The sequence below is a fragment of the Barbus barbus genome (assembly GCF_936440315.1).
Source record: "Barbus barbus genome assembly, chromosome: 31".
Classification (NCBI taxonomy): domain Eukaryota; kingdom Metazoa; phylum Chordata; class Actinopteri; order Cypriniformes; family Cyprinidae; genus Barbus; species Barbus barbus.
Window position 1 is genome coordinate 9283244 of NC_136759.1, and position 16339 is coordinate 9299582.

At 39.8% G+C, this 16339-nt stretch overlaps 1 protein-coding gene across 1 annotated transcript; it reads left to right on the plus strand.

Annotated features, from left to right (window-relative positions):
* Positions 1–12062: 12062 nt before the first annotated feature.
* On the plus strand, positions 12063–14790 carry LOC306851277 (NXPE family member 3-like; the record flags this gene model as incomplete). Its single annotated transcript, XM_079387437.1, has 7 exons — positions 12063–12071; positions 12229–12633; positions 12737–13152; positions 13243–13319; positions 13860–14063; positions 14161–14498; positions 14596–14790. The coding sequence occupies 7 exons, from the start codon at positions 12063–12065 to the stop codon at positions 14788–14790; spliced, it is 1644 nt and encodes a 547-aa protein (XP_079243563.1).
* Positions 14791–16339: the final 1549 nt, after the last annotated feature.

Below are 16339 nucleotides of genomic sequence, written 5' to 3' on the forward strand. Positions count from 1 at the left end.
AACAATCGTATATAGGCTATAGCCTACAACCTAAAAAATGCTGGGTTAAATACAACCCATGTCTGATATGAACAAACCCAGCGATTGGGTTGTTTTGACCCAGCAGTTGGGTTATTGCCCAGAAGGTTGGGTTAAACATTTAACCCAACTGTTGGTTGAAAACTACGACGGCGTTTTAGTGCCACGTAAGTAAAAAATAAATAAATCTAAGATTAGGCTGCGAGATTAAAGTCGTACACTGTAAAAAAATTTAAGCCAGTACAACAAAAAAAATCTTAGTACCAATTTCCTTCTGCTTTTTTTTGTTCACTCAACTTTTGTAAATAACAGTTATACTGACTAAAATTAATTTGTCAGTCATACAAAAAATATTTAATTGGGTCAACTTAAGATTGTTAGTTTTGTGGAGAGGTGCAATTATTTTTTACCAAACCTTTTTAAGTTGCGCCAATTCAACATTTTTGTAGAACTCAATGTCTGAAGTTGAGTGAACAAAAAAATCCTATTGGAAATTGGTACTAAGTAATAATATGTTACGACTGGAAACTACAATAACATTGCCCAAGTCAAAAACTGAAAACAGTGAGTCAATGTTAACAAAACATTTATTTTTGTTGGAGGCAAAAGTTGGTTGGTAAGTGTAATTTGCAACACTGCAAATTGAAATACTGCAATACAGTAAAACAGTTTTACAAAACACTGCCAATGCACATGAGAAACAAACTTTATAAATACTTATCAAATTTAAAAGAGCATCCATCTACAAAGTAATGGCGCACCTAAACATGAAACATTTAAATATCAATTGAATTAAAATATATCAAGTAAACGAATAAGCATTTGGCTTTTTACATAATTCAACCCAGTACAAGTCTTAAAAATTCAAAATATTTAAGCCAAAGCGATCAACAATGAAAATTGAAATACTGCAATACTGCAAGTAAAACTCAACACTGCTGTTAAAACAGTATTACAAAGCACTAACACTATGTTATATGTATATGAAATCTTGATAAACAGTAGCAAATGTAAACATAAGCATTTTACTTTTAGAGAATTCAAGGCTAACTTTTAAACAACACTAAAAGCATCTTAAACTGCCTATACAGTAAGTAGCTTATTCTTCAGGGACTAAACTCTGTTGGTGCACTTTTCACCCAATCCCACAAAGATGTTCTGCACTGCCTCAAATGTGTATTTTAGTCCTTTTGAATACTCAATGTTCAGTGCATAGAGAAGTCCCAAAGAGTACCATGAAAGCAGTAGGAAAGTCAGGTAGGTCCTGCATGACCACAGTTTCCTCCAGAATGATGCCGAAGTTTAGACATGTCTTTGTTGTCTGTGAGATATCGTCCTCCATGACTTCAAGGATGCAGTTTCACTCCTCTTGTGTAGGTCTCCTCCAAATCACTGTCCTAAGAATTATATAAATTTAATGAAAAATTGTTGTGCATATGTACAAATATAAAAAAATAAATCAAAGCTCAAATTCTAGCAAAAAAAAAAACATGGCACTGTGACAAGCAGGACAAGGATAAGAACCATGGGAAAAAACGCACCCTGGCTCGTGACTCACAAAAGAGGCCCGGATCACTAAAAGGATCAGCGACAACAATGCAAGACGAGTGAAGACCAGGCCTGGACTATTTTTTGGTATGTTTTATTTATGTGTGTGTTGCTGTCGTCCGTGAGGCGCTGCTGTTTCAATTTTATATGAACAAAGTTTCGTTTAAACGATCGCTGGTTTCTGACTTCTCCTTCCCTGATCCTTTAACTGTGTTGGAGCTGAACCCCAGGCAGGAGGAGGCAGGAACCCGGCAAATGTTCACAACTTTAATCAACATAATCAAAACATAATGTAAATAGTCCAAGCCTTTATCCTTCACTGTCGTCGCTCCTCCTTTTATCAATCCAAAGCTCTTCTGTGAGACAATCGAAACCGGTGCTGCACGCAGGTGAATTGCCTTATCAATCACGCCACCGGCCTTGCACCATTCTCACGGCTCTCAGCCTCGTACTGCTTGCCACAGGCACAGTACGTGTTAACCTGATGTAAATACTTGATGAAAACAAGCCACATGGAAACTGTCAGCACCTTTATTAAATATAACCACACATTTCATAAAATAACAGTGATCAATGAAAATATGACATGACCAGTCTTTGATATTGCATCGTGCTCCCTGAGGTACAAGGGGAGACCCCGTAAAGCTGTAGCGTGTCTGTGTGATAGGATGTCTGTTGTCTAGAGGGAGATAAATCATTTTAATTATGATTTACTTCTGCATGAATCCTTAAAGATCGTTTAAAGAGACTTAAAGGGATACTCCACTTTAAAATGAAAATTCTGTCATTATACTCACCCTCATGTTTCAAATCTGTATGAATTTCTTTCTTCTGCTGAACAGAAAGGAAGATATTTAAAAGAATGTCAGTAACTAGACAGTTTTTGGTACCATTGACTTCCATAGTAGGAAAAAAAATATACTATGGAAGTCAATGGTACCAAAAACTGTCTGGTTTGAAAGACTTCAGTTCAATTTTGCCTTCATTTCCTGTGTGTGTGTGTGTGTGTGTGTGTGTGTGTGTGTGTGTGTGTGTGTGTGTGTGTGTGTGTGTGTGTGTGTGTGTGTGATGAAACTAGTATTTATCAGAATTACAATAGCACGTTAAGGCAGCATAATTTCTTGAGTTCACAATATACTGCTGTGCACAATATACTATACAATATATTATAATTTATACAGTGGGCATGATTTAATTTATTAATACTATTATTCACTAATACTTTATTACCAGACTCAATAAAAAAATTATATATATATATATATATATATATATATATATATATATATATATAACTATTATTAACACTATTACATTTGGCACAATGAAGTTATTAAAAAAAATAACCAAACAACCAGTTTTCTTCAATGTCCCATAAACAAATGGTATTAGTATTTGCTGGGAGGGCAGTTCCTAACTTAACTTAATAAGTTGGCCAAATTTGTTTTGGATGAACTTGCAAAACCTTGTTCACAAAACTAAACGTTTTAAGTTTATGGAAAGAAACTTGGTTTAGGTTGAATAAATGTATTAAACATAGTTTTACTGACTTTTTCATAGAAATTTGCTGAGCCAACAAAAAAAAAAAACAGTAATTTGAACCTTTTTCGAGTTTTACAGTGTATATTTCAAGATTAAAGTTTAAATACTACGAGAATAAAGTCAAAATATTACGAGAATAAAGTTGAAATACTACGAGAATAAAGTTGAAATACTACGAGAATATTAATAATTTAAATCATAGAAATTAAAGTTACAATATTTTGAGAGTATCTTATATTGCGCATGCAAATGGCCTGGATTGGGAGCACTGGCAGAAATTGCCAGGTCACTGGAATTGATTTGAATATTGTTACATCCAAACGGCCACATTATCTTACTGGGATGAGGAAGTGTCAATTTTAAGGACTCGCAAAAACAGCTTAATATCAAGAACTTGATATTTATTAACTGACTGAACAGGAACAATTTTTTTATCTTAACACCAGCTCACACACCCAGTCGACATTCGGGCTCTCTCATTTAACCGTTTTTTTTTTTAATATACTATAAGTATATTTGGGATTATTGGCAGAAATCAAACCATAAGGGCAGGGACAGTATGCTTGCACATAATATTTCATGTCTTCCATTGCATTCGTTATTTGTAGTGCGCCAGCCACCCAATAGCAATAAGCTTTGTGCTTTTGGTGGCCTGCTTTTAATATAAAATAAATCTCTCAGCTTTCAAAATCAGTTTTATAGCGAAACACAAGCTTATGTGTTTTACAATAATGTGTTTTTCAAGCTCTTTAATGTGGTGTGACAGATCTGTATTTATGTGAATCAGTTCATTAAATTATACTGTATTCTTTGTGAAGATTCCACCACCTAATCCGCGAAAACGTCTGTGGCATCCAAACTTTCATTCCTCAAACGTAGCCTATTTAATTAAACAGCAATACAACGTTCTAAAGTTTGAAGTGGACAACTCGTTAACATAAATTATATTGTTGTCATTTCTGAGGTAGCGTTAAGTGACAAGCTGTTTTATTCATGGTATAATACAGTAAATGATTGGACATAATATTTAACGTTTTGGGTCATTCTATGGAAATGTCAATTTTTCTGTCACTAGCCTTTACAGAAATATTTCACTTGAAAAACACATTAGGGTTACAATTTCTTTAAATTTTAAAATTAAACAATATGTTATTCGAACAATTACTCCTTCTTGAGTCATCAATTTAGCAATATTTGTTTTTTAATTAATTATAAAAAATTCCAAGCACCACAAAACTGCTTGTCTCCACAGCCATGTACAGCGGGAAAGTGCTTTATTTTGAAGTCACAAACTTGATTTTCTACCATTTAAAATACAATAATGTATTCATAACTATCACATATATGATATAAATGGTATAATAAAACAAAATGCTGAATAAATATTATAAAATATATAATGAAAACAATGGTCCCCTTGAGTTGTGTCACTGGTGTTACCTTTTAACAAAACTCATTTATTTTGAAATAAAAAAAAAATCACACTGATGACATCACTTGACTTCCTCCTTAATATTTTCTAAACATCCATGAAAAAGGCCCATGTTATGTACACTGTTTCTTTTCAGTTATGAGAAATTTTCTAATTTCTCTCATGATTTCATATGAAGCTTTTAGCTGACGTCACTGGTATTACCTATTTATTATTAGGAAATTATATATATAAAAAAAAAAACAACAACTATAATATAAATAGATTAAACTACTTAATTTAGTGAGCATAACAAGATTTACAAAATGTCTGCTGCAAGGTATCAAACCACATGTTGTCAAAGGCATTTTTAGAGATGAGATGAATTAGAGAAATATTAATGTTCAAAATGAAAAGGCCCTGCAGGGCATAGAGTAGTTCAACCATGACAACCTGTCACACCTTGTAGGATCATTTGAGGGAATGCGAGCTAGCCTGCTAGACCAGTTGGCTCACCAAAAAAAATATAAGGCAACGTTTGAGGTAAATGACACTCACTTATTCAGAAAATGTCTTACATGGTCCTACAACTAAATTTAAAATACAATGGAACAAGATTTTGCTTCCGTTTCATGAACGAAGCTGGCTTCATCGTCTTGCCTGTACAAAATATACATCATCAATAAGGTGGTTACTGAATTTCGCCTTTTAATATCTGAGTTTTACTACACAATTACTTGATTCAATGTGTAAAAATAACTGGCGGTCAGTGGAGCAAAGGTAAGTTTTGCCGTCCAGGTGGATGTTCCTATAAGGGTGCGACGTCACGTGAAAACTATCGGTGCCGAAACACGGAAGAGCGCCACGAGAGCGCTAGCGGCCGAAAGAATATTGCATCCGTAGTGGTTTAGCACTACCATTGAAAATGAATGGGAAACGGTTTAAGGCCGCCGCCTATAAGCTTCCTGATCATTACAGGATGATGAACCATTCCCTTCTTTCAGCAAATCAGAGGAGTCATGTAACTAATTAATATTCATAAGCCGAGGCTTCTTAAACTCGGACAGACACAAAGAGTTCATAAGAAGCATTTAATGAAAAGACTCTTGGAATATTACTTTTACAATTAGGTGTCTTCAAAAGTATGCCTTCAAAAAATAAACCGGAGCTTGAACATCGGGAACAACACTGTAAGTTATTTATGAACACTTTAAGTCATTTTGTTAGCATAGGCTAATCTAATTATATAGAACATAGCTTATAACTTTAATTTAGCCTAATACATCTGGCCTGCCAAATTATATAAAAAATATTTATTAAATAAATATTTATTAAATAACAATCACATTGTAGAGACATTCTATTAAACGCTTAACGTGATGTTATTCACTTTATACGCTGAATGAGAGCTTGTTCTTTTGACAGCAGAAAGTATTTATCATAAGTAAAATTTGACAGAAGTTTGGTTTTTCCCCGGTCGTTGTTAAACCACGTTAAACTGTTTCCTTATAATGGACTTCTATGGGGGAGAAAGCGCTTAACATGAAATTATTCACTTTATCTGTGGAATAACAGCTCGTTCTTTTGACAGTAGTTAGTGTTTATTACAAGTAAGGTTTGACAGAAATGTGGGCTTCCCTGGTCGATGTTTAAGTAGCCTACGTTAAGCCACGTTAAGCGTTTTGAATGTCCCACAATGTAGGCTACCACGAAATATTGGACATATAGGCTATAAGGACACGATGCGCAGAAAGCACAGGATCGTAACACATTGCTGCATTAAACTGTAATTGCCTCACTAAAAAAAAAAAAAAAAAGAGAAAATAAAGACAATTATAAATCGTTTTATTGTGTCCCTTTTGGCAACATTTTCCACATTCAGCATGTTGTTGTTGTTTTCAGTTCACAAGGAAAGATCATGTTTACGGAGGTTTTTTACTGGGCTGTGTCTGCTGGTAATCATGTGTTTTCTGGTAAGTTCTTTAAAAGAAGTGTTTGTCACAGTAAATCTTTTAATATGGCAGTAGCCTAGAGTGGCGGCAGGTTGCAAATGTTCTAGGTGGGGGGCCACATCCAAAAAATTTAAGCATACAACCCGATATGATTTATCCCAGTATAACACATAGAAAAGGATTAAGACATGAAACATTTTAAATAAAGAAAATTGTTTTACCAAATTCAAGATTGACGATGATTTTCACAAAACTATATTTTCTGCAAGCTTTTCTGAAAACATTTTGTTCTTAATTTTAGCAATAAAAACATGAATTTGTTGAGTGTGGTGATCTGAAGGCAGCTCAGCATGACTGACCAGTGAACAGTTCCTCTGTCAGAGTGAATGTTGATGCCAATACACCACTGTACATAGCAAACTTCTATAAAAACACGCTTCTTCAGCGAGTGTCCATTATAAAACTATTGCCAGACATGCGATTATACCGAAATGTGCTGATAAAGCTATCAGAGAGCATGCACGGTTTGTTTATTTGCACACTGATAATAATGGACTCGCGCGCGTCTAATAATGTAAGCTACGATTCATGTATGTCACTGACTGTAATCGTCTTTACCTCCATTACAATCGTCATCCATTAAAACTTCACTGGATACTGGTTTGCTTTATTCAGCCCATACAGACTAGTCCACTCCTGACTACATATTTCTTCTTTAGCGGTTATGTAAGTAACCGAGAGCGTTCCCCTTCAATTCGGTCACTTCTACATTGCTATGGGAACGTATAAAATCCCACCGTGTGTCACAGCAATGGAGCCTGGCTCGACTAAGGATGTCAAGTTTCACATTCGGAGCCGTAATGACGATTTCCAGCCCAAAAGCTCACCAAAACCCGCCCACTTCAACAAAAACCAGCCCAAAATTTTAACTGGCAAAATTATGTGATACAATTTTATTGCCATGCCAATCAAGGTTGATAAGGACTATTTTGTATCTCCTTAAAATAAAATAATGATGACAAAATAAAATAAAAATAAATATCAATGTCACAGGAATATGAATCAAAACAGTGCAAATGCTAAAGGGAGACAGAAAATATGCTTAAAATGTCCAGAAATCTTTTCAAAGTGGCAATCAAGAAAGTAACCGATTACTTAACCCTTGGAAAAAACACATGCATCATTTTCAATGCCCAATCTGGCAACACTGAGAGCGGCAATGAACACAGCTCAGGTCTACAGGACCTAGTCGAAACCATGTAAAAGTCAGGGGATGCGCGGCAACTAGAGGATGTCGCATCACACCAGGGGCGGAGTTAACTCCGGTGAAACAGATTAGTTGAAATTGTTTAATTTCAATGAAATCATGTGTTATGATGCACGGCCCTAGCGGTGCTCAATAAGCAGAGTATGATGGTGATCAAGTTCTAAAAGACGTGGTGAACTATTGTGATAAACTGTTAGGGACAGTGGTGCGTCAATACAGGGTGTATACGACCTAGTTGAAACCACTGATACACATCTCAGATCATAGCTGAGGCTGAGTAGGCATGTGTGCTGCTCGCACTGACAGCATATGCTAGGCAAGCGATGACACATCTAGGTTATAAAACCTCGCGAAAGTGCTGGGTGACGATCAGCCTGCCGACATACAAATGTCCTGAATAGACATGCCATTTGCCCAGGCCCAGGATGACACGAGTCCGCGGGTTGAGTGGGCCCAAACCCCTATTGGACATTATTATGCCCTTAGAGCTGTAAGCCAGAGCAATTGCGTCGACGATCCAGTGTGACAGCCTTTGCTTGGATGCAGGCAGTCCTTTTGTGCGTCCACCAAAGCATACAAATAGCTGCTCCGAGAGTCTGAACTGTCTAGAGTGCTCGATATAAGTGCGCACCACACGTACAGGGCACAGCAGGAGTGTATTAAGCGGCTCCGTCCCGGTCGGTGTTTTGGGGTGGAAAGCAAATAGTGTTATGACCTGCGCATTAAATGGAGTCGAAAGCACTTTAGGCACATAACCTTTTCTAGGCTTCAAAGGGCGAGGAGGGTTCAGCCTTTTTGCTCCTTTCAAAAAACGTATGATCAGGTAATTTCTGCCGATAGGGCGATTTTCGACGTGCGCGTGAAAGGCTGCTATAGCGGCCACATACACTTTCAATGTGGATGGCATACGACCACTATCAAATCACTCTTGGAGGAAGGCAAGAATTATTGGTATTGGGCAGTTGATTGGGTCTTCGCCCCACAATACGCACCAACTTGAAAAAGTTTTAATTTACGTGCATAAAGACGCCTCGTGGAAGGAGCCCTAGCCTCAGACATATAGTGTTCAACATGTGCTGAGGAAGTGCATCGGTTACTGGCAAGTGCCTTCGAGCGGCCAGACATGAAGTCTCCATGACTCCGGATTTGGGTGCCATATCGTTCCTTGTGCTTGAGAGAGGAGGTCTCTCTTCAGTGGGATAGTCCACAGGGGGGGCTACCAGCATCTCCACCAGTTCTGGGAACCACAGCTGATTGGGCCATTTCGGTGTCACTAACAGAACAGATTACTTTTCCTCTCTGATTTTGCAAAGCACAAGAGGCAGAAGTTTCACTGGAGGAAAGGCATACTTGCGTACTTTCGGCCAGCTGTGAGCTAGTGCATCCACTCCCAGGGGAGAGTGTGTCAGAGAATAAAACAGCGGGCAGTGAGTGTTCTCCACTGATGCGAAGAGGTCAACCTCCGCCCTACCGAATACACTCCCAAATCATTTTGACTGTCAGAGGGTATAATCTCCATTCCCTGTGGATAACTCTGCCCCTCGACAGTAAATCCACGCCGTAGTTCAGGAATCCAGGGACATGTACTTGTACTGCCCGGATGGAGAGGAGGTGTTGATCTGCCCACAGAAGGAGGTCTCTTGCCAGCCGCAGCAGTGGCCGTGAGTTCACACCGACTTGGTGATTTATAAACGCTACCACTGTCATGCTGTCCGTCCTGATAAGAACGTGACGTTGAAGAATGTCTGGGAGAAAGCACTTGAGTGCTAGATGTATAGCACGGAGCTCCAGACAGATTATGTGCCATGACTTCTCCATTTTGACCATGTCCCGAAGGCTGGTCTACCATCGCATACGGCTCCCCAGCCCGTGCTCGGTGCATCTGTCGTAACATTCTTTCTCCTGATCGCTTGGCCAATACGAACAGCGATACAGAGTCATATTGCGCCAAGGGGTCAGCGTATGCAAACAGTCGCACGTCACTTGCCCGTGCGCCATGCGTTCTGTGGCACCCGGCTCTATTTTTTCCGTTCACATATGTAGGAGCCCTAGATTGCACACTGTCGAGGCAGCAGCCATCTGGCCGAGCGTCCTCTGAAAGCATTTTAGCGGGGAAGAGCGCCCTAGTTTGAAGACTTCGAGAGAGCTGATCAGTTTTTAAGAGCGCTCCTCCGACAGACGTGCTCGCATATTGATTGAGTTCAGCTCTACTCCTAAAAAGGAGAGGTTCTGGCTCGGTACCAGCATGCTCTTTTCCATATTTACAGTCAGCCCTAAGCTCTGAATATGAGCGAGGAGTCTGAGTTTGTCGCTGAGCAGCGCGCTCTCTGATTGGGCTAAGACTAGCCAGTCGTCTAAATAGTTCAGGATGCGCATTCTGCTCTGCTTCAGAGGAGAGAGAGCAGCGTCCATGCATTTCGTAAATGTACGAGGGGCCAGACATAAGCCGAAGGGGAGGACCGTGAATTGGTACGCAATCCCCTCGAATGCAAATCTCAGGAAGCGCCTGTGGCGGGGGGCTACTTGAATGTGAAAATAAGCATCCTTTAAATCCACGGAGATAAACCAATCTCCCGTTCTGATTTGTGAGAGGATTTGTCTCAGCGTAATCATTTTGAACGAGCGATTTGAAAGTGCGCGATTCAGCGGTCTCAGGTCCAAGATTGGGCGGAGTCCGCCGTCTTTCTTTGGCACTAGAAAATAACGACCGTAGAAGCCCTCTCGAGTTTTGTATGTTTTTCGACTTTATTGCACTGCATAGTGGAACAGTCAAAACACAAACATGACAATTGTTCTCGCCACCAGCAACAGGCATGGGGGCATGAGCACACACAGCGGAGCGAGCGGACTTCTTCAGTGGCTCGTCTTCGGCGCTGGATGAAGCTTTCCTCCTCCGAGAGACAGCATCAGGAACGCAGCTTTGATTCCGGTGCCAGTAGTCCGCCATTCCCGTCAGGGCGGGGTCTCTCACCCTTCGATACCTGATGGCACTTCTGCCATCAGATGGGCAGCGACGGCTTCTTCCCCGGGGGTGGGGGGAGTTTGACATACCCCACTTGGTCAGCTCCGTCCACAGAAGACAGGAGGGAGGATCCCGGATTATGCACCTGACTGGTGAGCGGTGCGTTCCATGACTTTTTTATTTTGTCGTGCACCTCGGGGAAAAAGGGGCCGGGTCTCCGTGGGGTGTCTTTTTCGGCCACGATCCGACTGGAGGTACCACTCATCCAGACGGCTTCTGGCCGGCTCGTCGGGAGGCGCCCACTCCAAACCGAGCTCATCCACTGCTTTGGACAGGACGCTTAGGAGCTCAACATCACTGTGATGGAGTTCCTCTCTCGCAGATGCTGCCACCGAAATGGCATCATCCTGCTCGTCAGCACCCACCATGGCACCGAAAGACACCACATCTTGAGTGTTGGGGGAGGGGCGGAGATCAGCGGTCATGAAGCGCACTGGAAGGGGACCTGCAGAAGGGGGGTGAGGAGCGCGTGGGCACTGATCCGGCGTGGGCTCATCACCTGATCCTTACAGATCCGCATCAGAAACTCGTGGCACTTCCTCCTTGGCTCGAAAGAGGCTGCAGAGGAAGAGCGCGACAGAGTTAGTTGGGCGAGTTCAACACCTTGGACGATGGCCACACGGAGCCTGAGAGTCCGGAGACTCATATCCCCGCAGTGGGGGCAATCCGAGTTCCTAAGCGCCGCCTCTGCGTGGGCGCAACCCAGGCAGAAGACGCACAATTCGTAGCCATCAGAGAGTTCGATTGGCTCCGCGCAGGAGAGGCAATCGCGAGTCATCCTTGATTCCGAAGCTCACCGGAACACAGCAGGGGAAGAGAAGGCATGTCCGCTGCAGCGTGTAGATCACGGTAAGTAGTCTTGTTGATAGGCTTCTTGCTTCTCGTAAAAGGTTGGCTGAAGAAAAAGATTCTGAATGGATGACGTACAAGCACTGCCTTATATAGAGTGGGATTCCCGCTCATCTTTCGCGCTTGAACGCCATTGGCCAGTTTCACTGGCGTGATTCAATAAGGCTTCAGTAGTATTCAAGGAATATGTATTTCCCATAGCAATGTACGAGTGACCGAATTGAAGGGGAACAGTATTGAAGGGTGAAAGCTATAGCGTAACACTGATTGAATGTGAAAGAAAAAAAATCCCTCATCCCTTTTAAAATAAAACTTTTTTTTATTATAATATAAAAGTAGGCTCTGTTAAAATAATTACAAATTAATAACTTGTAGCAATTGTAGGCTATGTGTAGCAAATAATTGTTATGTAGTATAGGTTGTTTGCACATGACGTCATTAATGGTATCGATAATGGCGATGGTAATGGTATCATTTTCAAAAACTTGCACTTTGAAACATGTTTTCAAAAGTTTGCAGTTTCAGGCCCCCAAATACCTCTATGGGTCTGAGAGCAATTTGAACCAAGGGGAACAAAGACAGAACTTTTGATTAATAACCATTTATTATGTATTTGTAGGTTGTATGGTCTTCTATGGGTTATGAAAGGAAGAAAAATCCTCTACCAAGCTTTCTGTCTCAGCACTCTGCAGAACTCTCTAACTCTCCGAACTCCACTTCTCCTTCAGGATTCAGTTCAGAACAGTCACCTGTAAGCTCATTTTACTCTGAATTTGGAGTCAGTTTAGATGCCTACTCCAGGTTACAGCAGGCAGTTTACTGGGCAGAGCCTGACAGATCAATCACAAAAGTGACCATGAGTACTAGTCCAGCTCACACCACATTCATCATAGAGAACCTGAAAAAAAGCTACCAAATTGGAGAGGAGCTTTTTGTTACAGTGCATGCAAAGGATTTTGATAATAAATCTAAGCGTTATGGAGGCGACTTTTTTCAAGCTAAGCTGTTCTGGTCTAAAACTAAGGTCAGTGATTGTACAAATAGTTTTAATAGAACTACTAATTGTTGTATTTAAACTCTGCACCTGGGTCAGAGAGAGTTGTACTGAGAATGTTCCTCTGTCACAGGCCAGTGTGTTTGGGGAGGTGGTGGACCTGCTCAATGGCTCCTACTCTGTGCGTTTCCTCCTGCCGTGGGTCGGTGAGGCTCAGGTGGCTGTGCGGCTAATTCACTCTAGTGAAGCTGTGCAGGTCCTGAAGCGTCACAGAAATGCTGACTCTGACAGAGTGTACTTTAATGGATTTTATGAGGGACCAGGACCAAATATGACCAGGTTGAGTGAAACAGTGATGTGTAATGTGAAGTGGGACAAGAATGGACTACAGCATATGGGAACTGGAGACTGTTGCTGTGAATACAACGATCCCCGTTCCGGAGAAACATGGCGCTGCCAGAGACCCAAATCACTGCCATGCAGTGCCCTTGTGTACCACTCTATGGGCGGTTATACAAACCGTCTGACTAATAAAGAGAAGATGCTTATGTGAGATTAAAAGATTTTTGACTTTATACTTGATTTATTCAATGCATTGCTGGAAGGCAGTATGACAGACAAACATTTTCTCTTTGGCAGGAAACAAAGTAACAAAGTTATCAATGGAGATAAGAGCATCATCAAAATTTTTCGTTTCCATGGAAATAAAACTATTGGTATGTTGGTTAATATATTAACCCAGAAGAATAGTACAGTACAGAGATGCAGGGAAATGTTTTGCACAAAAAGAGTAATTAATTTCAAAATAAAAATACAGTTTAGGCAAACTCAAACCTTTCTTAAAGAACCTTCGGCCACACTTTATATTAGGTGTCCTTATCTACTGTGTACTTACGTCAAAAAATAAGTACAATGTACTTATTGTGGTCATATTGTATTGAAAAAAACTTTTGCTGCTATTGAGGTAATGGTAAGGTTAGGGACAGGTTTGGTGGTATGGTTAGGTTTAAGGGTGGTTTAAGGTGTAAGGGATTGATCAACAGTGTAATTATGAATGTAATTACAGAAATTAATTACAGATGTAACTACATATAGGTATTTGTAAAATATAAGTACAATGTAAAAACATTATGAACAATAAATGCATTGTATCAAATGATTAATTTAAATGTAAGTACATAGTAGTTAAGGCCACCTAATATAAAGTGGGACTGAACCTTCAGTTTGCTCATCTTTTATATTTACTCATCTTCCAGATGTAAAAGAGAAATGTCGTCCAGGTTTACACACTCCAGTTCCAGCCGGCTTTTACCTGAATGATGTGTGGATGTCTTTTATCTGTAGCACCCACCATTTTACAACCCAAACGACAACAGAGTGCCTGAAAGACAAACACATCTACATGATGGGAGACTCTACTATGAGACAGTGGTTTGATTTCTTTGTGAAAGCAGTACCAAGTAAGAAAGGAGCTGCTTATTGGTTAATCATATATTATATATAATGTATGCAGTAATTGTGGGGTCATATTTATTGGTGTCACTGACTGTTTTTCAGCCCTGAAGCAGATGAACCTGCATGTCCAATATCAGTCAGGGCCGCTCCTAGCAGTGGATGTGAATAACAACATTGACTTACACTGGAGGGCTCACGGCGTTCCTCTGCGCAGTCGAAAATCAGCAGTTGCTAATCTGCACTACATCAGTAATGAGATTGATGACCTGGCTGGAGGACCCCACACAGTCATTATATTCAATCTGGGGCCCCATTTCACCACGTACCCCCTGGATTTCTTCACCCATAGAGTGTTGAGAATCCGCAAAGCTGTTCTAGCATTGTTACAGCGGGCGCCTGACACTACCGTTATAATCAAGACTGTAAACACTGGCTATAAGGTAAGCTTATATACAGTACCATGTGTTCAAATACAAAGAGGCCACACTGTGATGGCAAATTTAGAGTTGATGTTGGGTTTCTCTGTCTTTATAATAGGATATTTTTGGCAGTGACTGGTATTCTCTACAGTTGGACAAAATTCTGCGATGGGCTTTTCAGGATGTTGGTGTTTATATTCTGGATGTGTGGCAAATGACAGCCTGTCACTACAACAAAGAGAACATTCATCCAGGCCCTGTAATCATCAAAAATGAGATTGACATTTTACTCTCTTTTATTTGTCCTGAATGAATTTAATTGATCTTGACAAGTGAACATTCAGGTTACTATAATTATTCAATTATAATATTATAATTATTATTAAATTATAATAATGGTCATAGTTGATTTACCAATTTAGGTTATCACAAACACAAATAAAGTGGACCATAATTTGATTAGCTTTCCCTGCATAAGTACTTAAGTATTTAAACTGAATTAGCTCAAAATTAAATCACATAAAAAAATAAAAGCAATGCCATGGCCAGCTAGAAGTGGTTAATTCAGTCAAAATCTTTTGAATGCAGTTCAAAACTATAGCAACGGTTAACGGTTAATAAATAAATATACAAAATAATTATAATAATAATAACAGTCTAATGGAGAGGCAAGGTATCCAAGTCATAATATCTAACTTCTGGGGTGCCTCAGGGTTCAGTTCTTGGACCAATTCTCTTCTCTGTCTACATGGCATCACTAGGTTCTGTCATTCAAAAACATGGCTTTTCATATCACTGCTATGCTGATGACACTCAACTCTACCTCTCATTCCATCCCGATGATCCGATTATAGCTGCTTATTTATTATACAATTAAAAAAAGCAAAAAAAGGCCATGTGGGCAACACTATACCTTGCTCTATTCTTTTTCTGTTCTATCTGTTTTCTTTATTATATAATAAAAAAAACTAAAAAAAAACTTGCTATGTGTACTGCGTTAAGCGGAGACTTGTTACTTGTTTTCACTTGCATATCATTGCTCTTTTGTTGATTTTGATTGCTTCTATTGTCCTCATTTGTAAGTCGCTTTGGAAAAAAGCGTCTGCTGAATGACTAAATGTAAATGTAATGTAATGTAAATGTTAACCTTGTTAGTTGCTTGTGTATATCAGGGGCGTAGATTACGTGGGGGACGTGCCCCCCCCCCCCCCCCCACTTTTTATAAAAAGTAAATTCGTCCCGCACTTTTTCATTGGACAGTTGTGTTCTCGACATGTTGAGGTTTAAATGGAGCAATGTATATAAATGCAGAATGATTTAAAATTCAGAGACAAGACGTTTACGTTTCCATGGCAATCAGTCACTCAGTTTGTGACGTCACGACATGCCCAGGCTCGCGACCGCGGTCCCGCGCTGTATCCATCATTCATTAGAGGTCGAGATGAGTTCAAAGCGGCAAGAAACTCTTCACTCCTTTTTTACGAAGAAGTCAAGCAGCGTAAGTTGTCATGTGGGATCCGAATAGTTTTGCACAATGTTGAGTGACTCTGCCTATTGCTCTTGTTGAATAATTAGCAAGTTTTGATGTTCATTATATGGAGAAATAAAAAGCTGCCTGGACAAACATGTACTTATTTTCAGTGTATTTTTCCGTAACTCTTTTGTGACGTCTTTTATTTTAACACGTATGTATGTTATCAGAACCCTTCAAATAAGAATAAAGATAATGTTGAACTGAGATTTTACAGCGTTTGCAGCATTGTGACATGTTTAACTCAAATCTACATGATGTATTTCAATCAAGTATGCAAGCACTGATCTGATACAGGATCGATCTTCATTTAGGGGTGCTCTGTCATTAT